General features: G+C 36.3%; 1 protein-coding gene across 1 annotated transcript; it reads right to left on the bottom strand.

Annotated features, from left to right (window-relative positions):
- Positions 1-2,290: 2,290 nt before the first annotated feature.
- On the bottom strand, positions 2,291-22,914 carry LOC125682394 (uncharacterized). The gene is made up of 17 exons (XM_048922933.2): positions 22,651-22,914; positions 22,326-22,491; positions 20,356-20,477; positions 18,915-18,999; positions 16,737-16,858; positions 16,373-16,448; positions 16,171-16,295; positions 14,250-14,331; positions 12,534-12,655; positions 11,492-11,685; positions 10,316-10,477; positions 10,088-10,235; positions 8,946-8,990; positions 6,877-6,961; positions 3,677-3,798; positions 2,824-2,880; positions 2,291-2,654 (listed from the first exon to the last, which is right to left on the bottom strand). The coding sequence occupies exons 1-17, from the start codon at positions 22,685-22,687 to the stop codon at positions 2,437-2,439; spliced, it is 1,968 nt and encodes a 655-aa protein (XP_048778890.2). The 5' UTR covers positions 22,688-22,914; the 3' UTR covers positions 2,291-2,436.
- Positions 22,915-26,583: the final 3,669 nt, after the last annotated feature.

Consider the following 26,583-nt stretch of genomic DNA (forward strand, 5'->3'; position numbering starts at 1 on the left):
GGCTAATCTCAAAGTCCAAGTTTCAAGGTTGAAACTTTGGTACCAAAGAAAAGATCATGTCATAAGGAATATGCATATGAAACATGACAGCCCTATCACTAACCTTTTCAAAGATATGAGCAAGGATAAAGTTTAGGACAGACTGAGAGGACAAAATATGCCCAGGATTATAGCCGTAGGGGCATAAAAAAAACTTGAATCTCTATACATATTGGGAACATTCGTATTTGGCTTCAAAAGGATTCAGTGTGACCTGCGACTTTTGAAAAGAATGATTTGATGAATTTCCTATATATTTCCATCAAAAACTTTTATCCCCTATTGTTGTCTCATCCTATCCCCGGAGACCATGATTTGAACAAACTTGAATCTACTCTTACGCCAAGAGGCTTTTATGTAAATTTCCACTTTTCTGGTTCAGGATTCTTGAGACGAAGGTTATTAATGATTTTCCATAATATTCGCATTTAAAACTTTGATCCCCCATTGTGGTCCCACCCTAACTCTGGGACTTCAATCTAGCTACACTATGTCAGGAAACATCCATGTAATTTTCCATTTTTCTGACCAAGTCATTCTTGAGAAGATTTTTTTCCGCTACGGTGGTCTAGAGGTAGAGAGTTCGCCCCGCATGCCATATCCCGGCCGTGTCAGACCTAAGTCGTTAAAACAGATAGTGACAGTTCCATCGTCAAACTGTGAATGTCACGAGTCCTCGGAGATGACCTTAAAAACGGATGTCCCGTGTCACAGTAGGTGTGTCACGCTAAAGAACCCTCACTGTTCAAAGGCCGTAAGCGCCGAGCATAGCCCTGAATTCGATGCCCTTCACTGGTCTTGGTGACGTCTCCATATGAATACAAAATTCTCAAAAGGGACGTTAAACAAGATACAATCAATCTTATATATCAGCATATAAAACTTCGATCAACTATTGTGGAGGGGGTTGAGAATTTTTTTTAATGATCCCACCCTATTTTTGCATTTTCTTGATTATCTCCCCTTTGAAGGGCATGCCTCTTCATTTCAAACAAACTTGAATTCCTTTTACCCAAAGGTGATTTGTGCCACGTTTGATTGAAATTGGTCCAGTGGTTCTATATATATATATATATATATATATATATATATATATATATATATATATATATTTCAAGCACAGAAAATTTCACTTTATTTGAATACCACTTCCGCCCCTACCCGGTGTTGAACTCAAGACCTGCGGAACCAAATCTCCTAGCAGCATGTAATCAGCGCGCTAGACCGCTCGACCATCTAGGCAAGTCTAAAAACTTGCTTTCGATGACGATGGAATTCTCGCCACACTGTCACACGCTATACGGTCATTGAGAATGGAAATGGGATACAGTTATTTAACGCACATTTAAGAGGATCATACATGATACACATTGCATTCGAAATATTTTATATAAAGCACAGAAATAGCAATGAGCTCTTAAATGAACATAACTGCCCTAAGTGAAGAAATAATTAATATAAAGCACAGAAAATTTCACTTTATTTGGATACCCACTTCCGCCCCTACCTGGGGTTGAACTCACGACCTGCGGAACCAGGAACCCGTGCTTCATTTGTATTCTTTATAGAATTTACGATATTGCTAACTGTTCGTTACTTTCCATCTTTTATGTAATACATTTTTGTTTGTCTTGAGGAAAGTACAGGTCGTCCCAAGGATTTATCTAATAGTTCGTGTCGTTGTCAATGTACTACATATGTACAAGTGAAGATAACGAACAGTGATCAATCTCATAAACCCTATAAAATACAAAACACGGACCCCTGGACATACCAAAGATGGGAGCAGGTGCCTAAGAGGATCAAGCAACCCTTATGATCGTTCACACTCGCAGTGAGCCTTATATATGTAATAATCTGTAGTCAAATCAGTATGTAAAGAACGACCTCACAAATATATGTGAAAATGCATTGAGTTTGTAATGCTCTTTTGCTCATGTTCATTGAAAAACTAACGTATAATATATATATTATTATTTTCCTTTTTTAAATAATTAATACTTTGTTTGCTCGAGTTCGAAGGGCTGTTGAGTGACTGTTACAATCTGTGGGTTCTTAATGTTAAAATGGGCATTCAGTATATATTTTCAGTATAACTTGAGGCCTATCAACATCCGTGATAGACCCAGGGGATCCCGAAAGCTATCGACTGGTTATAAAGCAAAATCTATACTAGAAATCTTAGGATCGCTAGGAAATAACCAACTGATACATATACTACACAGAAATTGAAAACAAAATCATTCTCAAGTCTGGGCTCAACTACTATTTAATTCTTTGAAAATGAAATTGATTTGTGTGCGTTTATGAGCTCAAGGAAGTAATGCGCTCATTAACTATATACAATTGAAAATGCAATACACTATGAATAACTTCCAGCAACTAGTACATTAGATCTCATCTTCCGAATACTGAACTGCTTGGTTTTGAATGTGCGCATGTCTGGGATGTATACATACACTGACGTACTAGAGAGTCAAACACAAGATACACCGGACAGGGGCGGACATAGACGTAACCCTCTGAACAGCTTGCAAAAAAGTGACAGTCTCCACATGTTTGGTAGTCTCCATTTGAGAGATGTTTACAATCCAGACTCTTTGCAATGCATGTATCTGTGTAAAAGATTAAATTAAGTGTATAAGCATTCAAAGTATATAATTGTAAGGGTAATATAAGGATAGACGGGGTAAAGATATATATTCAAGAAAAGTTTTTTAAGGATCCTGGAATATATTGTGTTCGACATATTTAAATCATATATAATTCGGAACGTAATCTTACGAGAGGGGTGGGTGTGCGTTGAATGATTGTGCGATCCTCCCGACACAGTCGTTGTCACTGCAATTGCAATATAAATTATACAATTCAAATCTAAGAATACAAAGTGCATACTTTATCTCTTTCCTCCCTTTTTCTTATAAATCAATTAACTTAACCCAGTATGAACCATTTACTAGTTAAGACTTCGGATCTGCTGCTCTGTTGGAAGTTTGCATCCTCGGTAAACCGAATTATTAGACGCGCAGAAAAGTTTCAGCATCCAATCAAAATACATAGAACATGCGACCACGTGTAAGAGAATGAAAATATAAACAATCACCGTGGCGGTGGAAACCTATAATAGGCTGTTACATCTAACTCTCTTAAAACCAGAAGAACAATAATTACGAACACCTTTAAGAATTTTAGGTTTATTACACTGCTCTGACAACAATGTGGCTTTCACAAATGTAACGCAGTTTGGTCTTAACAAAATTGGAAGACGTCCATGCATGTAGGTTGGTTACAAGTGTGTCGACAAACAGAATTAATTATTTCTGTCAATAACAACTTTCCAATGCAATATCTTTCTTTTGGAAAGTATGTCAATGCCGTGTGAACACAGGATGCAATCATTGATCTGCCTCTAGTACCTGCATTTTCAAAAGTTTATAGTGTCATTTAAATGAGCATAATTCAACAACTTGATGGTTGGCGCTGCGCATCATTTACAAAAGTTGGACTAAATTAGCGGATCGGAACCCTCAGATATGAACAAATGCATCAATAAAAATGAGTGTCAATGCAAGGAATATATGACAGCCATTTAGCGCTTCAGTCACAACAGATAATGATGATTATTAGCATTTATTACCTTGACATTTCGGAAATTGTTTTCCCAGCAGCCAATCACCAGACTGTAAATTGCATGTCAATTTCTCCACAGTTTTGTTGGACTGGAAGGCAAATCCACTGTTGCACAACCCTGAACACACTCTTTCAGATAAGAATAAAGACTTCAATTAGTCAGTTAAGTTGAATACTTTAAATCAATGAAAAGGTGAATATAACGAACAGGAATCAATCTCATAACTCCTATAGATAATACAAAATTAAGAGTAGGGCAAACGCGGACCGCTGGGCACACCAGGGGTGGGATCAGGTGCCTAGGAGGAGTAAGCATCCCCTTATGCAGTAGTGTCATTTTAGGAGGCAAACAGTACATTGTACTTTGATTCAAACTTGGAATTTGACGTACGACACAAGTTTCTGTAACATTTCAAATAAAAGTAAGATTCTTTAGGAAAGTTTAGTCATTTTCCTCCATGAAAAGAACTGCTTGACTGCATGATGTTTTATTGTATCTAACTTTTTGACATCATAGATAGTTGTTTCTTCAACAAAAATGGAAAAGGGAAATATGTTAATATCTAATGATCAGTCATTCAAAAAAAATTGTTAAACACCACTCTAATTCTACAAAGAAGTACTTTGAAGTTGATACAAAATATGCTGGAGTTCCTCATTGACAACAATCTTCGTAGTCTTTGGTGATCTTGTCTTCCAACAGCTTATTGGAATTCGCATGGCCACGAAATGTACTCCTTTGTTAGCTGACATGTTTTTATATTCTTATGAGGCAGAATTTATTCAAATGCTTCTACATTAGAAGAAAAAATATCTATCTCAACATTTGAATATATCGACGACGTTTTATCGATCAACAATAATCCATTTCATTCATATTTTAAAACCTATACGGTACCAATTTTGATGCACCAAATGCGCATTTCGACAAATAATGTCTCTTCAGTGATACTCAAGCCAAAATTTTGGAAATAACAATAACCTTCTTAGAGCTAAAAGGAAAACTAGAGTGCCAAAAACTGGAACCAAATTCGTTCAATTCGATATCTCCCAGTGAACTCGAAATAAAAGACACTAGTCTTTCATATCTGTTCTCACATTATTTATTGAACATATATGGTAACAGCAAGCTAACATTTCAACTCTATAACAAACGGGATGAATGCAGATTCTGCATCGTCAACTTCCTATTTTTAGGTAGAAATATTCCATTATCACCTGCATATGGTATGTATATCTCTCAACTGATTCATATGCAGGAACTTGTTCTGCGTATGATCAGTTTTTAATTCGAAGCAAATACTGTCTGACGTGTTTCATACCAATTGTCAGGCCGTTCTTTGCAAACTGATTTTTACTTAGGATTGCTCTGTGTACCTGATCAACATAATAGGGCTCACGGCGGGTGTGACCGGTAGACAGGGGATGCTTACTCCTCCTAGGCATCTGGTAGCACCTCTGGTATATCCAGGGGTCCATGTTTGCCAAACACTGCCTTTGTATTCCTTGTGGGAGTTGTGAGATTGATCACTGTTCGTTATCTTCAGCTTTTCTATTAACCTTGTAAACAGCAGGGAATGATTACTCCTCCTAGGCACACTATTCTACATTTGGTGTATCTGGAGGTCCGTGTTTGTCCTATTATACCTTTACTTCAAGTTGACATGCTAAAGTCACATACATAATGTACAGATAAATTACCCATTAAATAAATCCATGCAGAGGAAAACTTTGCCCTTATGCAACTTGTTCGTTGTGATATTTCAAACTAGGTTCATGATTTCTAAAACACATGTCTGTCATAATTTCCCCATACATCCATATTCATTCTTGCATTCTGACATATAAACTGGATTTTCATAATTATCTATTCAATGAAATACATGTAACACGATCAACCTTAATCCCCCCAACTCCATACATATTTACATGGAATTTTCGTCTTTGCCAATAACGAAATTCGAAGGCGTGTGTATGGATGTCGATGGCCAAGGTATATCATAAATGACCTTCACACAAGGAATACATTTGCTGAATAGTAAACTCCTATACGTTACTAAGGTCTGATAGACAGTCAGATGGTGTCACGAACCGAACTCTAACAATTACATAGTTCTGGGGGTTTGAAAGACTGGCAAACAGATAGATTATTATTCTATTACCCTTAGCAAAAGTAATACACATTCCAAATATTAAGAGAGACCATTTCTTACATTGACGAAGTTCCCTGCTTTGACAGAGAGACGACAGAAACGGACATGACCATATATGCATTAACTGACCTTACACAGGCACATCTTTTGCAATAACAAAGTTCTAGGGTGTGTCCGAGAGACAACCGACGTAAAGAGCATTTCCTAAGTATCGTTTTGATTCTTGGACGACACAAATGAAGTGGGTTTGCACCAAATTGATGGTTGATGGCATACTATTAACGTCCATGGAAATCAGGTTTCAAGGCAGATGAAAGATAACAGTTTGGAATATTGCATAACTCACAAGAAAATCCCAAGAGAATTAATCGTTCAACTGCATCGAATAGATTCAAAGTTAAATCAATTGAAAAGATTTGACATGCAATATGGTTAATTCTGTGTCTGCCAAACAAATTCGTGGTGACTAGTTATCGGAGCCACATCTACATGTAGCATACCACAATCCGGCTCCGAACAAATTCCATCACCTAAGATACAATTGTGTCAGTTTTGGCGAAAGAACGTGCAGTCAGCCAATAAAATCCATCGTATGCAAATTGGAATAAAACCTCCTTTGAATTATTGCAACACTTACGTGCGAGCAAAAACGTCTCTTACATATACAGTATATCTACTAAAATGATTTGCTAAAAGGCGAGCTGGCAAATATTTTGTCTACATAAATCAAAATCAATGACGGCTACATACATAGCCACTAGAAGAACAGCCGTACCAAGTGTTGCGCTGGAGCAAGTAAGATGACTAAAACTATATACCCATTTTAATGATTATTTCAATTTTCTGTCAGTTTAAATCCATGGAGGACATATTAAGAATCGGATCGCTTTGAATCTTAACATATCTGAGGAACCACTAGAAGATTCCCTATACCAAGTACAGTTACTGGACGGATATCATGCCGATAGCTCTCATGACGAACCTCAAATTATGGCAATACCTCATACTGGCCTTCGGCCAGGGCAACTAGTAATAAAGAGAGTTAAAATCTTACAATTCATTTTCTGCTTTGACGCATGTCATGATTCCATTCTGTGGTGGTAATGGCGACGTGCACTCTACTTGTGGAGGACTAGGAGCTAAAGAAATAGCATAAGAAAACACATGTTTGTGAGTCACAAATCTGCCCGATGTCAGGTAATCTATTTCGATGTTATCAAAGGTCAAGGTCACAAAATAATTGACCTTGATGTCAATGAAACTATCATTAGTATGCATATCGATTAATATGGTTAAAGGTGCGAATACACAAACACATAGACGGGCAAAACCAATGTGATCGCATAAGATTTTAAAATATCCTTCAACCTATAGAACCACAATTTGCAAACAAAAATGTTTGAGTCTTTCATACCTACTCCTGTGTTTGCTGATACTGCTGTCTTCCATGTTAAACTTAAGAGATGGAGAATGCAATATATCGAAAGAAAAACGCCAAGCCAATTTTCAAAGCATATTTGAAATACTGTCTTCTACTCAATAACTCTATTGGTAACACATGGGCTTGCTCTTATTAAAAATGTAAACAATACTACAGCGTCATAGCAAAGGTATTCGCGATTTTGCAAAACGGCGACTGCTTACTTGCGCGTCTCGATTAGGAAAAGAGCGATAACTCTAAAGAAAACATTAGTTATCCATTAATTTTTTGACAGAGTTATCTTTAGGTAGGGAATGGCGTACTTTTATATTTATTGCCGATTGCAATTTTCTTAGTGAATGTAAAGAAGCAGAATATAACCATGGGTCGAAAATCTAGTCAACTGAGTGAGAAAGTTAAACATCTTATTCTAACTCTAAAAGCGAGTATCACAAAACTTCGGAAATCGTTCGACTGTTGAATATTAGTGAATCTACCGTTAGATCTGTGTGGGAGAGATATATTCCACGGGAAATATGGAAAATTTACTACGAGTTGGTACACCTCGAAAGCTGTCGCACAGGGATGAAAACTGGGATATGCGGGCGGTCAAAAGCAACAGATACAGGACATTAAATGATACTACACTGGATTTAGATGAAGAAAACTGTCCATAAATGTACAGTCCACAAATTTCTTAGAAATAAAGGATATCAAAAACAAGTCGTATGAAAACGCATGGTTATTCGTGAAGTTAATCGGTAAAAGCGATTATCTTGGTGTTTAGGGAAACGACGTCTGGCAGTGGAACAGCATTGGCAGAATATCATATTTTCTGACAAAAGTCAAGTTCTTATTGGAAATAACCACGGGTTTATGTCTGGAGAAAAGCAAATGGGGCGTATCTACCCCAGTGCTTGTTACATGTACCTCGTAAATGTCGGGTTGCATTTATGGTGTGGGAATGCATCTTTTATGATGGTGTGGGGACTTTGTATCTTGTTGATGGCAACATAACTGCTCAAAAGTATATTGACATACTCGATGAGCATTTGTGGCCAGTTACAGTTGGACATTTTCTCAATAAACCCTACCTATTTCAAGACGACAACGCACCCGTGCACATGGCCAGGATCACTTGTGAATATAAAGAAAAGATCATAATTACTTGCATTACATGGCCGGTGCAGTCCCTGAACATTAATATAATTGAAAATATTTGTTTGAAAATAAAAAGTTCACTTCAAAACACTGCCAGAGATATCACCAACCGAGATGAACTTTTTAACGCTATACTTAACATATGGCAAAACATCGCCCCTGAGTATGTTAAAAACATGTACCTATCAATTCCCCTTCGGATTCAGGGTGTAGTACTTGATCCAGAGGTCAACTCACAAAGTTTTAAGAATAATAAGTCAGTTTTTTCAGACCTTTTTATTGCTTGCAAAATATGAACTGCGTCCTTGTTTACTGCTGCCATTTTGAAAAATCACGAATACTTTTGCTATGGTGCTGTATATTTTAAAGAGAGAATGTTTAGAATTTTTATTCGGAACAATCCGGTGTGCATGGGTAGTTAGAAAATAATTTCATATGATAATATATTTTATTTGAAACATTATATTCTTTCTCAGAAGTGTTCTAAATTTTGAAGTCCTACACACAGAGATTATAGATAAGATAGATTCTTCTTTACTTACCAGTTGTGATCGTATGAGATGGTGCCTTTGTAGACAACAGGGAGACTGGAAAGATGTTATATTATATATACTAGTTGTAACCTGTGCAAGCGCAGGGAACGATGAGAAAACAGAACTGCTATTAGTCAAGTTTGGTTCAATTGTGCTAGAGCACTAATTGAGAGATTGATTGATTGATGTTTACCGCCACACTCAACAATTTTTCAGTTATATGGTGGCACTCAATTTTTATGGGTGGAGGAGAGAACCCAGATACAATGTACCTGGGAAGAGACCACCGACCTTCCGAAAGTAAACTGGGAAACTTTCTCACTTACCGGCGCGAGCGGGATTCGAACCCCCGCCGACAGAGGTGAGAGGCCGTGTGATTTTGAGCGCGATGCTCTAACCACTCGGCCACGGAGGCCCCCTAATTGAGAAATGTAGAAGTATAAATAGAACTAAAATTGTCATGAGACTAATACCCCATATAGGGCATATTGGATGATGGGGAAATAATAATTTTTTGTTCAATGATTAAGATAATTCGGGACATTGACAACATAACACCCCCTCAAAATGGAATGAAATACCCATAACTTCCTTGAATGTTAAAAAGTCTCATTCAAAATAGAAGGTGCTCAACTTCATCATTCATATAAGTTATGAAATTAAGGAGGTATGCTACACCAGAGAAATTTGTTATGGATGTAAAGTGGAGGTTACAACAATATTTTGAAATTGAAAACTTTCAAATTTGCTTTATTTAGTCAAAAAATACAGTTTTAGTAGAAAGCAATCTGAAAAAAATTTGAAACCCCTGCAAGACTTCAACCCACGATTTACAGTTCATCAGTCGACGTGCTAACCTGCTGAGCTACTCAGCTAGGTAATTTTTTAAATGAATAGAGAAATATTGCTGATATTTGTATTTCCAACCATGTTTTAAAAGGAAGTCAGCCATTATGACGATGTAGAGTACCTCCTTAATCAAATATGTTTATGAGTGTTAGATATACTCTACAGACGAACATGGTGATTCCAGTATACCCCCTTAAATTCATTTGCGGGTGGGTATAATTATGTCCACAGACAGATGGGTGGACAGACAAACTGACTCAATGATTCCATTATATGTTATTATAATATGAAATAAACCACACCTGTTGATGAATCACAGCCAAGAAGTTCAAACCTTAGACCAATATGAGAATTCCACTCCAGCGGATTGATTCTGACGTATAGAGCGTCAAACGGACAGGTGAACATGTTAGTTACAGGTGTGTCTCTGTCTGAATTTCCGGCAAAAAACTAAAATACGATATAATGAAATGTCATTTCAAATCAGTGGTACATATCAGGACTGCAGTTTATAATCAAAGTCAACATACCTTATCTGACACCGTGTCATCTCCATAGGATACAAAGTGTATACCATCTGTGCTGTACAGGATACGGAATCTTGTAGTAAAATCATTTGAAGAATTTCCGTCAACTACGTTCCTCCCTTTTGTCACGATACCATTTACTCTACTGAGATTTTTAAGGTCAATCTGCGGAGAAAAACATATATGTACATTAAAGAGGAATAAAATACTAGAGAAATTTGATATGGTTGAAAAGTGGACGATGTGTACTAAAACGTTTGTTCGATGGTTGAAAAGTGGACGATAATTGTAGTTGATTACTTCGAAAAATCAACGACTCCGAACCTTGATTTACTCATCAAGATTCTGATACTTTAAATTTGCTATAGCAACCAGAAGTCCCTGCTAAAACTGAAGCTTTCTTGGTGTAAAATGATTTATTTCTGAACTGTCAGAAGTAATGAAGCATCATGTATTAACTGACTTAGCAATAGTCACAAGTGTTACCTGTGCTATATTCCATTGAATGTATAAATATATTAATCACGTTGTCTTTCTTTTCGTATATAACCTCTGTAGTCCAGAAACCGGTGATGGTACCCTAGTGGTTAGCATGTTCTCTATATGATATATGACAAAAGTCGGAAGGATGGACAGTATTTTACGCCCCATTAGAGAACGTGTCACTTATAGACGTTAAGTGCTACAAAGTTTGATTGAAGTTCAGGGTCGTAACTCTAAGGCTTCTTTATCTTGCCTACCGTGACTAGAGACCTCCATACCTAAGGTCATATCCAGGCGCTTATTAAAGGAACTGATGTGACACCGACCTCGAGAATCGAACCGAAGCCTCTTTGAACCCGTTCTACTCGGTCGCTAAATAGAAAATATTATTTGATATCGATAAGAAGGCGTGGTCATATCAGCTCAGGTTTTATTTACCTGAGGTACCCACATTCTAAATGAGTGTGTATTAATTAATAAAAGTGTATAAAGATTGGTGTCAGTCACAGTCGCTAATTTAGGAGAGAGAGAGAGAATCTAATTATAGGACACCGGAATATTTGTCAATTTCACTCTCAAAATGGACATTATGATTCCCATATGATTGGAGTCAGGATTCCGCCTCCACTTGGTCTTTTATAAAGGATCCATAGAAGTTACTACTTGTACACTAAAATGACTTTAAAGTGATGATACCTGGATGTATTGGTCTAGGTTGTCCACTGAAGGACGCCAGCCCCCTGCCAGGTGTAATTTACCAGCTGTCGAATTTATTCTAGCCCTGTCAGCACCAAAGTACACGGCCGGGAACAAGTCGAACGAAGAGGAGGCGGTGAAGTCACTGTTGGTGATACCCTTGTTGTTGGAAATGATAGGTTGTTCACATGGCACTGTATTTTGTTAAATGATATTTAATTAGCAAATAAATGTAAGATATACACGTAAGTGTTTGTACAGTGATCGTGATTACTTATTGTTACCAGTAACAACTTTATAAACATTTTGGAAAATGACAAATATTAAATAAAATTATAACAGGTATATACACTGTACCTTGAAAATATTTTCAAAGTAGAAAGCAGCAACAATATGTACAAAATGTATGTTATAACAAAAGTTAATATTTCATAGCATATACAAATTATCATTGTTGCTGAAAAGCAGAGTTGCCTAAAATGGCAGTAAACATTCTTAATTGTTTAAAATATCTCAAAATAAATGGATATTTGTTAGGTTTTGGATCTACTGGTCCAAAATTTCTTGAAAGAAATTCACTTGGCCTAAGAGAGAACAGAGAGCGATTTCAAGAATGCTCACCTCCATTTAACCGAGGGTGATCACGGTTAATTTTAACTGTTCATCGAGAACTTACATTGAAATTTTACATAACTATCTCTCAAATACTTTGAGTCTTGGCCATGCCCAGTGGAATCTAACAAAAGGATGTCCAGTCTTAAATCTACCCATCAAGGACATTCCAGCGATCTCTCCAGAGTTTTGACCATGTAAATGCCACACCTTAGTCAATTAAATATAAGCCGAAAAGGACTAGGACCGTGGTGGGAATAGTGGAAGGGATGTTCTCAAACACCTGTGATTATTACGATAAGTTCTTTTCCAAAATTGTTTATATTACCCTGGTTTTCTTTGCGATAGTTATTAATGGTCTTCTTTACAGTGTCTTACATTTCAGCTGCAAATAGAAATATCTTAGTTACATTTACATCATACTCCTTACCGATACAGCTCGGGATTTTGTTTCCGTTGAACCATGTACCATCAAACTGGTCACACACCCTTTTAATCACCAAGTCTTTGTTTTCAAAGACAGTTCCATTGACACACGTAGCAGTGCATATGCTAGAAATAAACCATTAAATGAAAAAGTGAAGATAAGAACAGTGATTAATGACATAAATCCCATATCGAATACAAAATTCAGAGGAGGGCAAGCACGAATCCCTGGATACGCCAGAGGTAGGATCAGGTGTTTAAAAGAAACAAGTATCCCCTCTTGACTAGTCACGCCCACTAGGAGCCCTTTATCTTGATCAGGTAAACGGAGTAATCCGTAGTCAAAATCAGTATGTAAAGAACGGCCCAGTAATTGATATGAATTACATCTGACAATTAACATTTGACTTATAGACAGGTTGTATATGCAAATAATATAATTATAACAACCATAGAATTTGCGAAAATCTTACTACAAACCAGACAGTTGAAACCCGTTTGATATACAAGTAGGTAAATAAATCCGAATATTTTAAATATATATTATAAGCATAGCTCTAATATTATATCAGGAGACGGGTATCGGAGCAAACAATACCTTTAGAATACATGTATCAAATTTTTCAGCGACTTTGTTTCGTCATGATCATAACCTGCCCTTGGAAATATTCCCTTTCTGAATGCATGATTGCATTCCTATGAAAATGTGAATCCGGAGGGTCTTTCAGTTCATATTTTTACACAATCTTCATTTCAAATACTATGGAGATATATCAGTGCCACAATTATATTCTAACATTTTTGTTTTTACAATTCTATTTCAACATTTCCATTCTATATTTTACTTCTAAATGCCTTTTCTTATGAGGCATAATTCATTCAAAAGCTTCTACGTTAGAAGAAAAAATATCTTGCTGTAACCTTAAACTTAACATTTAGATAATATTATATCGACAATGTTCATTTCCATTCATATGTTGATTCGATATATCCCAGTGAAATCAAAATAAAAGACATCACAAAGTCTTCTACATCTGATTCGTACTTAGATAATTCATTGAACATAGATGTTAACGGCAGACTAACAACTCAACTTTATGACTTCAGTTTCTCCATTGTCAATTTCCCATATTTATGTAGCAATATTCTATTATTACCTTCCTGTGTTTATGTCTCTCAACTGATTCGATGCGCGAGATCATTTTCAGCGTATGATGATTTTTTTAATCGAAGCAGGCTACTGACAAGTAGGTTGATGTTACAGGGGTTTTAACAGTCTCGTTTCAGCATATCACTATAACTGTCGTTATAATGACATCATGATATGCAAATACAACCTGCCCTTAGGTCGAATGTTCTCTGACGTGGTACATGCCAATTTAATTGTTCATTTCGTTGCTCAATTCAATGTTTTGTTTAATTTCTCTAATTGTTCCACTTTTTGGATCCAATACTTTAAGATATCGAGTGTTGTTGGAATCTTGAGAGAGAGAGAGAAAGAGAGAGAGAGAGAGAGAGAGGGGGGGTCTTATGGATGATACCATTAAAGCGTAATTGTGTTGCGGAAAGCGTTGACCCTCACTGCGTCAGACCTGAGTGACAAGAGTAATTTTAAATTTATGATGCTTCATCTGCAGCTGGCAAGGTTTCGATCGAGAACAGTGAATAATAAATATTAAAGGAGCATAAAACAAATAAAATATTCAGATAATTAACTTACAGCTCCGAGCCATTGTCATCACATAGGATCTGCGTATTAGAGTCGCCCGTTATTTCTTGACAGATTTTAGTTGTTGCTGCCTCTGAAACAATATCATACAAGTAGATACAACGTCCTCAAGACAACTCACCCCCTCTCAGGACAACTCACCCCCTCTCAGAACAACTCGCCCCTCTCAGGACAACTCGCCCCCTTTCTTGAGACAACTTTCCCCCTTCATACCATACATGTTTACAATTATTATTGTTGGTCTAAGATATATTAGCAAAAATAGATAGATTTATTGTAGATAATATATACATCACAGATAGAAAGACATGTATATATAAACATCAAACGCTTTGTCTTTTTATGCAAGACGAAAGATCTAATTTTTACAAGTCGTGAATATCCAGTGTTTGGGTTCATTAAATTCATCATCACTTTTACGTTAAATATATAGTTATAGCAGAAACAATATATAATATTGGGGGTGTGTTGTCTCAAGAGAGGGGACAAGTTGTCCTTAGTAAGGGTGAGTTGTCCAATTTTATTGTGATGTTGAAATTTTTTAATAGTTTTACAATATATTTATGAAAATCTTTAAATCATCATCTTTGCCCCCACCTTAGCCCCAGAGGTCATGAAACTTAAATTTGTATTGCAATAATACGAATGTATCAACATTTACTTGATGAATTGTATACCAATCTTCATAAGTCGAGGGTTGTTGATTCGTTACCTCGCACTAACCCTTGACATCAGTCACCATTCAAAACATGGGCTCAAAAGAAGCATATGATTGGTTTGCAGCCTGTAACGTGGAGCCAATCAGACAGCGGCTTTTTATTCGGTCGAAAACGAAACTAAACACGCATGGCGCGGCATTGGCAACATGGTCAGGTTGGTGTAGAATTTGTGACCGTCGATTGATTTTCGGAAATTTATTTTTTAAACAATTAGACGAAGTTTTAGAATACGAGCCGCATGAAAACCGTGGATTATCTAAGTATGTTTGTCGATTGTGTTTCAACAAATTAAATCAGTTATTTAAAATTAAAACAGATTAACAAATACATGTACATTTAAGGGACGGAAATGTGAATTAATAATTATGTTACATATAAAATCAACACGCAATGTTCATGGTGTTAAGAAAAGTATCCCACGAGGACCATTGTTTACTTTCTGTTTTTGCTTTACCAAACTTGCATCTTAAACAAAGAATCTCATTGGATGATTTAATTTTAGCATATTGTGTCATCATCTGTCCCAAAGCCATGTTTTGAATGGTGAATGAGGTCCAGGGTTAGTGCGAGGTAACGAATCAATAACCCTTGACTTGTGAAGATGTTGTTTTTTCAAAATGTTTCCCTGATATGTTTCAACGTTAAACTTTAAACTTGATTGTGCTCGGAAAATCATGTCCTAAGACTAAGATTGTGGAGATACTAAAATCTACACTGTAAGAGCAAACTTTGAACTTAATATTAAACGTGATATTTTCGTATATATTCCGTATATATTTATAAATTCCCCTATATATTTCAATTTAAACTTTCAATCCTATTATGTCTCTGTTTTCGTTGGAGGAATGATTTGACCAAACCAGAATCTGCTTTTGTTTACATGATGTTTACGTATCTGATATCGGATACTCTGTTTATTTTCTGGCTCCTAATAATAAGATTTTAAGTATTTTTGGTAAAGGAACTTTAAACACACCACATTTTTTCACTAATTAAAAAGAAGAATGACCTTTCATTGAAAGAAACATGTGCTAAATGTGGATAGAATTGACCCGGGGAGAAAATGTAAATTCAAAATAAGTGAAAATGTTAACGATGACAAGGACTGGTAAGAATAGATCGTGTGAGCTTATACTTCACTCAGTTATAATCATAACTATCAAATACTCCAAACTGAATAAAAAATACTGTACTTTGACACGCTGGGAAATCCTTTGAACCATCTTGCCACAGTCCAGTGTTGAGATCACAAGTACGCTGAACCGAGTTTTCCCCTGTTTTAAACCCATAACCTTGTTGGCAAACAGAGGTACATATTCTGCAAAAGAATACAAGCGATTTTATTTTTTTTAATCTGACTTCAGTAATTCATATTCTTGTTTATAAAGAACTTACACTTTGAGGTTGACAGTGTTGCAGCTTACTATACCAAACGGGGGTGCATGAGATGGCTGGCAATCCCCACGGTCAACTGTAATGTATAGATAGAAATAGTTTGTTAATTCAATAGTGTGATTGCATGGTTAGTCATATTTCTGATATGGGGATTGAATAATTTAATGACACATTTGGGGGGATTGAGTAAGTTAATGACAAATTTTCGGGAAATTGCATTGATGATTTCCTATTGCATTGATTATTTCCTGACACATTTGTTCTGATATTGGAGGATTGAATAACTTGCTGGCACGTTTTTCTTACAGGGGGACTGAATAACCGTGATGGATTGAATAATTCTCCGGAAGAAGGAATAACTTACTGACACATTTTGGGAAATCTTTCCCGTTATACCACACACCATCAAAGGTATCACAAACTCTCTGGATGAGGGTGTGATGATTTTCAAAGATGAAGCCCGAGTTACACTGTGCAGAACATATTCTGAATAAAGAAAAACGTAATAGTAAATATTTGGTGTCAGGGAAAGCGACACATGGTGTACTTTTATGATGTATGGTTTGAATATATGGAAAGGATCAGAAGAAATTCCAAGAACTTTCAAGTTTCTAAGTACGACGAATCCCTTTATACCGAAGTTGGAACACTTGTGACAACTACTAACGCATATTCCAAATAGACCTGCTAAACGTTATGTGCTTTTAATAAAGATTACAATATTTCTGTTGTAACTTGTAAGTAAACTTAAATTTCTTTGCATACCTAGTTTTCTACACGTATGTATGTGTTCTGCTTACTAAATCCAACTCAAAAAGTTTGAGAAAGCAAAATATTAAAATACATTGAAAAAATAACTTGTGGATATTAACTCAACATTATTTTCCGTGGGAGATGATTAGATACTTCTTACAGCTTTTCGATAGTTTTGACTGATATCAATGACTCCTATATAAGCAGTAATACATGGATAACTCCCTGTTACACCATACACCATCAAGTGAAGGTCGTGGTAGTTTAGTGAATAAAGCGGTCGCTTCGAAAATAAGAGGCCCGGTTTCTCTTCTTCATCCCAGAGCCGTGTCACACCTAAGACGTTTAACATATGCCGTGAGTTTTTTCTTCCAATATCTATGCAGCAATGATCCATTATTACCTGCACATTATGTTTATGTCTCTCAACTCAACTCATTCGATGCGCAAAAGCAAGCGTTTCAGCAATCTCGTTTGAAAATTTTATTTGCAACTTCTATGGTTGTTATAATGATCTTTTTGAAAAGGTAAATAACTAACATTGATCAATGCAAAGTGAAGATAACGAACAGTGATCAATCTCATAACTCCTACAAGCAATACAAAATAGATTGTTGGGCAAACACGGACCCCTGGACACACCAGAGGTGGGATCAGGTGCCTAGGAGGAGTAAGCATCCCCTGTTGACCGGTCACACCCGCCGTGAGCCCCATATCCCGATCAGGTAAACGGAGTTATCCTATAAAGAATACAAAATCAAGAGTAGGACAAACACGGACCCTTGCACATACCAGAGTTTGACAAATAAGTCTAGGAGGAGTAAACATCCCCTATCGACCGCTCACAACAGCCATAAGACATTTATCTCAACCGGGCAAACGGAGTAATCGGTAGTCAAAATCAGTGTGTAAAGAACGACCTAAATTGGTATGAAACATTTAAGACAGCATTTTATTCAATTACAGGTTGTATTGGTGTATTAGATCGTTATAACGACCACATAACATTTTCGAAATGCTGACTTTAAACGAGACTGTTTAAACCCCTGTACCATCAACTTAATTGTCAGTGGACTGTCTCGATTTAAAAACTTACCATACGAAGAACAAGCTCTTGCATACCAAATCAGTTGAGATACATAAACACCATATGCAGATGATAACGGAATATTGCTACATAGATATGGGAAGTTGACGATTAAGAAGCTGAAGTCATTCCGTTTATCATAAAGTTGAACTTTTAATTTTGTTGTCAATTTCTTTTAATACCAAAGGATTTGACACACTATCGTGACGTTGAAGTTTGACCTACTTTTCAGGAAGAATTATTATATGCAATCTCAACTGATCTATTTAAGGTAGGGCTTTCATATTATATTTTCTATATAAATTCCTCATGACAAGGCCTTTCATTTGATATCATGATATTTCACCTTCTTACCTTGACCTTGGAGTTTGACCCAAATTTGATATCTCTAAATCCAAACTTTAACCTTGCGCTTAACTTTTGAATGGTGGGTGATAGGGTTCTCACATTTCATATGTGCATTCCTTGGGACAAGACCTTTTTGGCCTTGGTTATTGTGTCTCTGTTGCCACCGGAGACATAGTGCTTCATGAACAGATCTTCTTTTGTACGAATCTACCTGTACGGTATTACATGTACCTTTTTTCTCCATTGCATTACCTGTTCGCCAATACCTTTGTCTCTATGGTAGTACCTTTGTCTGTATTTAAAACCGTACGTAACAAATTCCACTACGGTTTATAGTTTGGTAAGGTTACTTACAATTCAGAGGCGGACCTCTCACACCTCACCACACCATTAATCGGTGGAGTTACTGATTGGCAACCATCTGTTTCAGGTTTGTGCACTGAAGTAATAAATACATTGTTTAAATCCAGCATGATATCAAGGATTTAAATTTCTATAGCTACAAACAAAATGTTATTAACGGGTAATTTTCATCTTTTTTTTCTACCATCAATTTTACAATTGAAATTAATGATACTCAGAGTTGTAATAGAAACACAAGAAACGAACTCTTTGTACACCCTTTTGTAATCGCATTTACAATTACATACAGGTACATCATATCTTGCTTAATTTTATCATTATTTTATCACTAAAGGTAGTGACTGCAACGCTTAATGATATGCTATATCATATCATACACAGGTGTGGTTATGAACATAAATCTTTGCAATCCTGACAATTAATGGCATACTTAAATCCAGAAATGCGGCGTTGTATCATTTTACAGGGGTTTTCAGAAATACATAAAATAATGTACAGTTATCAATCTCATAACTCCTATAAAGAATACAAAATTAAGAGTAGTGAAAACACGGACTCCTGGTCATATTGAAGATGAGATCAGGCGCTTAAGAGGAGTAAGCATACTCTGTCGACCGGTCACAGACCGGGTAAACGGAGTAATCCATCGTCAAAATCAGTATGTAAATAACGGCCAGATTTGGTATGAAACATTTCAGACAGCATTTTACCCAATGCAAAGTTGTATTGGTAAATTAGATCGTGATAACGACCTTAGAATTTGCGAAATTCGGACTTTAAACGAGATTGTTCAAACCCCTGTAACATCAGCTTATTTGTCAGTAGCCTGTCTCGATTTTTCACCCCCAAAAAAACTGACCATGCGCAGAACAAGCTCTTGAGTATCGAATTAGTTGAGATACATAAACGCCACATGCAGGTGATAATGAAATATTACTACATAAATATGGGAAGTTGACGACAGAGAAGCTGAAGTCATCCAGTTTGTCATGAAGATAAGTTGTATGGAGAGGGCTGAAATAGGTCATGTCTGCTGCCCAATCCCATTCACGTATTAGTGAATGAAATATTGTTCGAATTAAAGATAAGCTGTTAGTTTGCCGTTAACGTTTATGCTGAAGACTTTAGTGTCTTATATTTCGAGTTCACTGGGATAAATTGAATGGACATGTGAATGAAAATGATTATTGTTACAGAAATAACGTACGACAGTAATATTAATGTAACACTCACATAAGAGCACAAGTTGACAAGAGTTACATATACCAATATAAAGCTTATCCTAATGACATTCGGTGGCTTTTAGATTTTATTTTCTACTTACAGAAGTTTGCCAAACAATTTCACAACATCGTATTTCAAAATTAAGTTAATTCTCTTAGAACCGTGCACCATATCATCAGTTAAAATTGTTATTTATCATGATACCTACCTCTGCAAGAAGGGAAGGCGTCGCCGTTCAGCCATGTGCTGGTGTAGGACGAACAATATCGGCGCTCGACAGGGGACAGAGATTCAAATTCAAAACCGTTGTCACAGGAGGCTGTACAAACCCTACAAAGTTGAACGAGGATTACACATATTCCTGATATAGGATGATCTACAGATGCTGATACAGTTTAATGAGAACTACAGATATTCCTGATGCATGTTTCAGCATAAGCATTTACGATACGAAAAAAACATTAATTAATCCGGTTATAGTGTCTGACACTGCCACCATCACGCAGTTTGCATGCTGTGAAATACAATTCTTTAGTCTATTTACATTAAGAAAACTACGCAACTATTTCCGATCATTAAACCACAATAGAGTGTTTAACGGCATTAGCCAGTCTTTGTTTTCTGTTACTTTAATTGTCAGTATCGAAATGTGCAACAGTTAGGCGATGAAAATCAAAGTGGTACGTCTAAATGAAGCTAGATAGTTGTAAAGTTACTTATTCATATATGTAATATCACCAATTCTAAATGATTAGGCGATATTGCCCATTCCAATAGGTGGCATCATTACTTCATAACTTTAACAGGTGATGCCATATTTTTGAATAGAAATGTGAAGATAACGAACAGTGATCAATCTCATAACTCCTGTAAGGAATGCAAAATAGAGAGTTGAACAAACACGGACCCCTGTATATACCACAGGTGATAGTAGGTGCCTAGGATTAAGCATCCCCTCTCTACCAGTCCTATATCTTGATCAGATAAACGGAGCAATCCGTAGTCAAAATCAGTGTGTCAAGAACGGCCTAACAATCATATGTATGACAAACGGGATGATTTCAGCTTCTCCATCGTCAACTTCCCACATTTATGTAGCAATATTCCATTATCACCTGCATATGGTGTTTATATATCTCAACTGATTCGATATGCAAGAGCTTGTTCTGGGTATTGTCAGTTTTTAAATCGAGGTAAGCTACTGACAAACAAGTTGATGGTACAGGGATTTCAACAGTCTCGATTGAAGTCAGCATTTCGCAAATTCTATGGTCGTTATAACGATTTAGTTCGTCAATACAACCTCGCATTGGGTCAAATGCTGTCTGACGTGGCTCATACCGATTGTTAAGCCGTTCTTGGCACACTGATTTTGACTGCGGATAACTCCGTTTACCTGATCAGGATATGGGGCTCACGGCGGGTGTGACCGCTCAACAGGGGATGCTTACTCCTCCTTGGCACCTGATCCCACCTCTGGTGTGTCCAGGGGTCCGTGTTTGCCCAACTATCTATTTTGTATTGCTTGCAGGAGTTAGGAGATTGATCGCTGTTCGTTATCTTCACCTTGCATCAAAGACATCAGACAGCGTTTGACTCAATGATAGGTTGTATTGGCAATCTAGTTCGTTATAACAGTCATAGGATTTGCGAGATGCTGACTTCAAATGGGACTACCGAAACCCCCTGTAGCATCAACTTGTTTGTCAGTAGCCTCCCTCTATTTAAAAAACTGACCATAGCCCTTGCGCATCGAATCAGTTGAGAACATCATATGCAAGTAATAATGGAATATCACTACATAAATATGGGAAGTTGACGATGGAGATGCTGTAATCACCCCGTTTGTCATAAAGTTGAGTTGTTTGTTTGTCGTTAATTATATCAATTTTCATTAAAATATCTAAGTACGTGATTTCACTGATTCCAATAGATTTGATCCCTTAATGTTATATAAATGTACCAAAACAGCAGCTCATAATATAATGGGGTTCAGTAATAAATCTGCAGGCTGATATACGGTAAAACGATCATTGTAACGTATGCTGTTGGTGGTGATGTAGAGAAACTTCCGAAACCGAAGTTAGGAGATTTAGATGGAATGGATATAATCTTCGTCAAAAAATGGGATGCTGAAAAAATCATTTAAGAACGCATATATATTCGGGGATTACTCACAAGAGATACCCAAGGTCATTACACACTGTAGTGCCATGGTCTGGCGACGGTAGTGGCTTACATGCGGCGGGTAGGTCAGTAGAGCTGGCGGGAGGGTTACTAGAGCTGGCGGGAGGGTTACTAAAGCTGGCGTGAGGGTTAGTAGATCTGGCATCTACTAAACAAACTGAAACATATTGGAACATATTATTTGTACATCATACTGAGCAGGAAACTCCCTATAATGTAACAAATCAGCATAGCACAATCGAAAACATGTTCAAGTTAGGCTTAGGCTAATGGAAATGCAATATCATACAAGAAATAATGACAAAAATATATTTACTGAGGAGGAATGCGGCATAAAGAACATTGGTTCCCATCTTGTCATCAAGTCACAAACTGTTGGCTGGCAAATGTAAAGTATTTTAAAGTAGATATTCACCGTTTGAATTTATCAACACAGTCCGAACATGTTATCATCCTTTCTTCCCCTTCTGTTTGTTTTGCTGTTGTTTGTGGATTAAGCTAAACAATACCGTGCGAATGGAAGGAAATGTTAGATTACTATATTTAACTTAACGTAGTTGATTAATTTGTCAATGATAAGGAAATTTGTGTCACAAATTAAACTATCGAGTTCGACGAGTTCTTGGGCCGGTTATCGATCACTGATAGAGAATTTGGACGTATTCAGGCAACATGAGGTTACTAAATGTATTTTTATAAAGTACTTTTAAACGAAGCCTTTGGTTTATACACTAGACCGATGCGATATCTAATATAAGACGCAATTTGAAAACTTATATCAGTGTTAGATGTCATGTGTACTAGTGCTTTATCAGTTTTGCAGGTTAAAGAGGATTACCAAAGTGTCATTCAAAATGAAAATAGAAAAATCAATAGCAGCTATATATTGCTTGTCGATTTAATTTTTATAAGCTGGCAGATTACAGCATGACTGTATTACTGCTAATAAAAAAAAATCAAAACCTCGTGTGACACTGCCGATAATCGCGGGTTCGAATCTTTCAGGATTTTTATTTGTTGTTTACTTTCAGGTGAATTTCAACTAAAACTGCATTTTTTCCACTTGAAAGGGTAAATCTTTACATTTTCAATTTCACAATATTATTGAAAGAATCCACTTTATATCTCTAGTGTGTTATTCTTCCTTAGATGGGGTACTTTTTTCTTGATTCGTTGATGAAATTCCAAACACCTGTTCAGCTGTTGAAGGTATCGTTCATTATAAAAAGGACTGGTCTACTTTTACGTCCGTTGTTGGCGTTGTCGTTGTAAGCTTTTCATATTTACGACCTCTTGGTCAGTTTCAACGATATTTGACAGGGTTTTGTTTGTTTGTTTTTGTATTTCAATATATGAAATTTCAGCCATACATAATCTAGGAAGTTGCATCAGTGTCAAGTTTTGTTGTATTTTTATCGTCGTGACAGCTCATAACATGCCTACTATTTTATTGAACGCCAAGATAAAGGTCTTTGCGCAACACGCATTCATTTTTTTTACTCAAACCAAGATATTGGTACATTTTGTACATCAATATACATGTATTTAAACATTTTGTCAAGGTGTAATATAAAGAAAAAGAATATATCAATGATAAAAATCATAATTCATAACTAGTGATATCAAATAATATAAAAGAAGAAGGAAAAGTAAAAGATTAAAGATTAGATGTTGCGTATCGAAAGAACAGACAACCTCCATTATCCTTTTTAGAGACTGACTTTTCTTAGTACTATAGAATTACGTGAAGACATTATTTCTTTGAACTTTATTATGACAAACTGATGAGGACAAAATTTACTATTAAATGATAAATCTTACCGGTCTTTGCTAAAATAAGAACATTCCAAAACGTAATGAAACTCATCCCCCATTGTTTTGTTACACAGTTGCGTTGTTTTTCTTTGCTTGGCTCAAGACTGGATACATTTATTATATGCTCGTCATGAGACGGGACGTATTATGTTATGGCACTGTCCGTGTGAATGGCTGGGTATCCGTCCAAAGCCATGTTTTTCAGACTTCTTCCCGTAACGATGCATATACTGCTTTGAAATTTGGTATCAATTTTCCCTCAGGAAGTGTGAGAGTGAGTTTCCATTTCAGCTGGATTGGTGCTCTTTGACCTACTTTAGGTCTATAAGTCTATAGACCTAAGTCTATAAGTTTTTACCTAACGGTTACAGATATTGCCTTGAAATTTAGCCACAAGCTTCCTCTTAGAGAAATACAAGTTAAGTTTGCATTTCAGTTGGATTGGTGTACCGTGATCTACTTTAGAGCTAAAAGTAGGTCAAACAGTTATCCAGATCTGTTCCCATTATGAATACAGGTATTACCCTGCAATGTGTTCACAACTTTTCTATCAGAGAAATACAGATTCAATTTGCATATGTTGGTGCACCGTGACCTACTTTAGGGCTAAAAGTAGATCAAATAGCTCCCTGAACTTTTTTCTCATTATGGATACAGATATTGCACTGAAATTGTTTCATTAGTATCTAACGGGCGTATGATGAACCGTTTGAGGTACTCCTCTGTTCTGTCAGTGACTTTATATTATTGAACATTTTTCTTAGGATTGATAGCGGGTCACTACAATCCAGCTGCCTATGTTTTTTTTTTTAAAAATCCACAGTCATAGAATGTACATTCTGGCAAAAGCAAATATGAATGTGTCAACTTAGATTGGCCGAATACTAGTGACAATACCTTCTTATCAAATCAAAATTACATTGTTTGGATTGTTTACATGTCTTTTTATCTTGTGTAACTCGTTTTATAGAGATATCTTTCAATCTGTCAAAGGGAGACAACGTACATGTTCATTTGAGGTCCTTATATGGAATTTTAAAGTTAAGAATTTCAATCAGAAATGTTACTTTCGCAGGATCGCCTGCTTTTGTCTTATTGCAAATACCAATTGGAATTCAAGAAAAATTAATTGATTTACCTTGTTTCTGCAATAGTGATATTGATTTATAATGTCTTAGATATAGTACGATCTAGTTGTATATATTTCACAAACTTACTAAACAGGAAAGAGAATCCAACATTTATCTAGAGATGATTTTATACACGGTAGTATGGCCCTGGCCTCGGCTGTAAATATTGTTGCTTGATCTGGAAGTTGGGTATAGAAAATATCAATAATCCCTTATATATCTTTCGTAACATCGGTAACAAAAATTTCGCCGTAGGACCTTGATTCATGTACTGTTTAATTTCATAAACTTTTTGTTCATTTGAAAGGAAACTTGGATTATGTAATTGTAATAATGAGCCTTACAAACAAAGACAATGTTGTTAAAGCTTTGTTAGGTGAAACGAATCTACATGTATATTCCTCATGTGACCTATATATTGATAAGACAGTCTTCTATGATCTCAAAACGCCTACTTACCGATTTTCTGTGACGAATGCTTGTGAAAGTGTTGAAATGTCGCATATTTTGATACTGCTGATTTTGGACTTTGGAGAGAGAAAAATTCGATTTCAAATTTTGTAAAATTCTTTGAAATTTGATTTACACCCTTTCTCGTATATTTTGTGGCATATCACGTCTGAAGTTTCTATTTATTTTCATGAACAGTAAACACAAGGGCTTGGTAAAACATTTACTGATTCCTGCAATGCATCTCTGTACGGGCTTTGCGATGTTTTGATTGGTTGATTGTTTTACCTCCCGTCGAGATTTTTTCTCTCATATTGAGACTTCACCACTTGTAGATATAGTACCACAAATATTAGACCTGCGCTTAATGCTTACGGTCGTAGCAGTGAGGGTTCTTTAGCCTCCGTTTTTAAGGTCATATCCAAAAGACCCGTGATGTTCCTGTTCGTCGTCTTCTTTCAACTATTGTCCAGCTGGACATGTCATTACTGGTGATATTGATATAGTTGAATATCAGGACCTGAAATCACTTATTTTAAAAGGTTCTAAATTCAGAGAACCCTTGTCTCTCAATTGGCAATAGAACTTCATCTCTGTTGTGAATTCTGTCGAATATTATGCCAGACGATGGGCTAAATGTGAAAAAGAACTTGATACCTTGTCAGAATGGATTAAAATTATACGAGGAATATTAAAATCCCGTATTAGACACATCAAAGCAAAAGTATGTACCATCTAATCTATCTGGGTTTAGTAAACCACAAGTACATTTAATTAAAAAATTAGATGGTTTACATGAGGAATATCTTTTGGTTCCAGCAGACAAAGCCTGTAACATCATTGTCAGGCTCATT

The sequence above is a fragment of the Ostrea edulis genome, chromosome 2 (genome assembly GCF_947568905.1).
Source record: "Ostrea edulis chromosome 2, xbOstEdul1.1, whole genome shotgun sequence".
In the NCBI taxonomy this organism is placed as follows: Eukaryota; Metazoa; Mollusca; class Bivalvia; order Ostreida; family Ostreidae; genus Ostrea; species Ostrea edulis.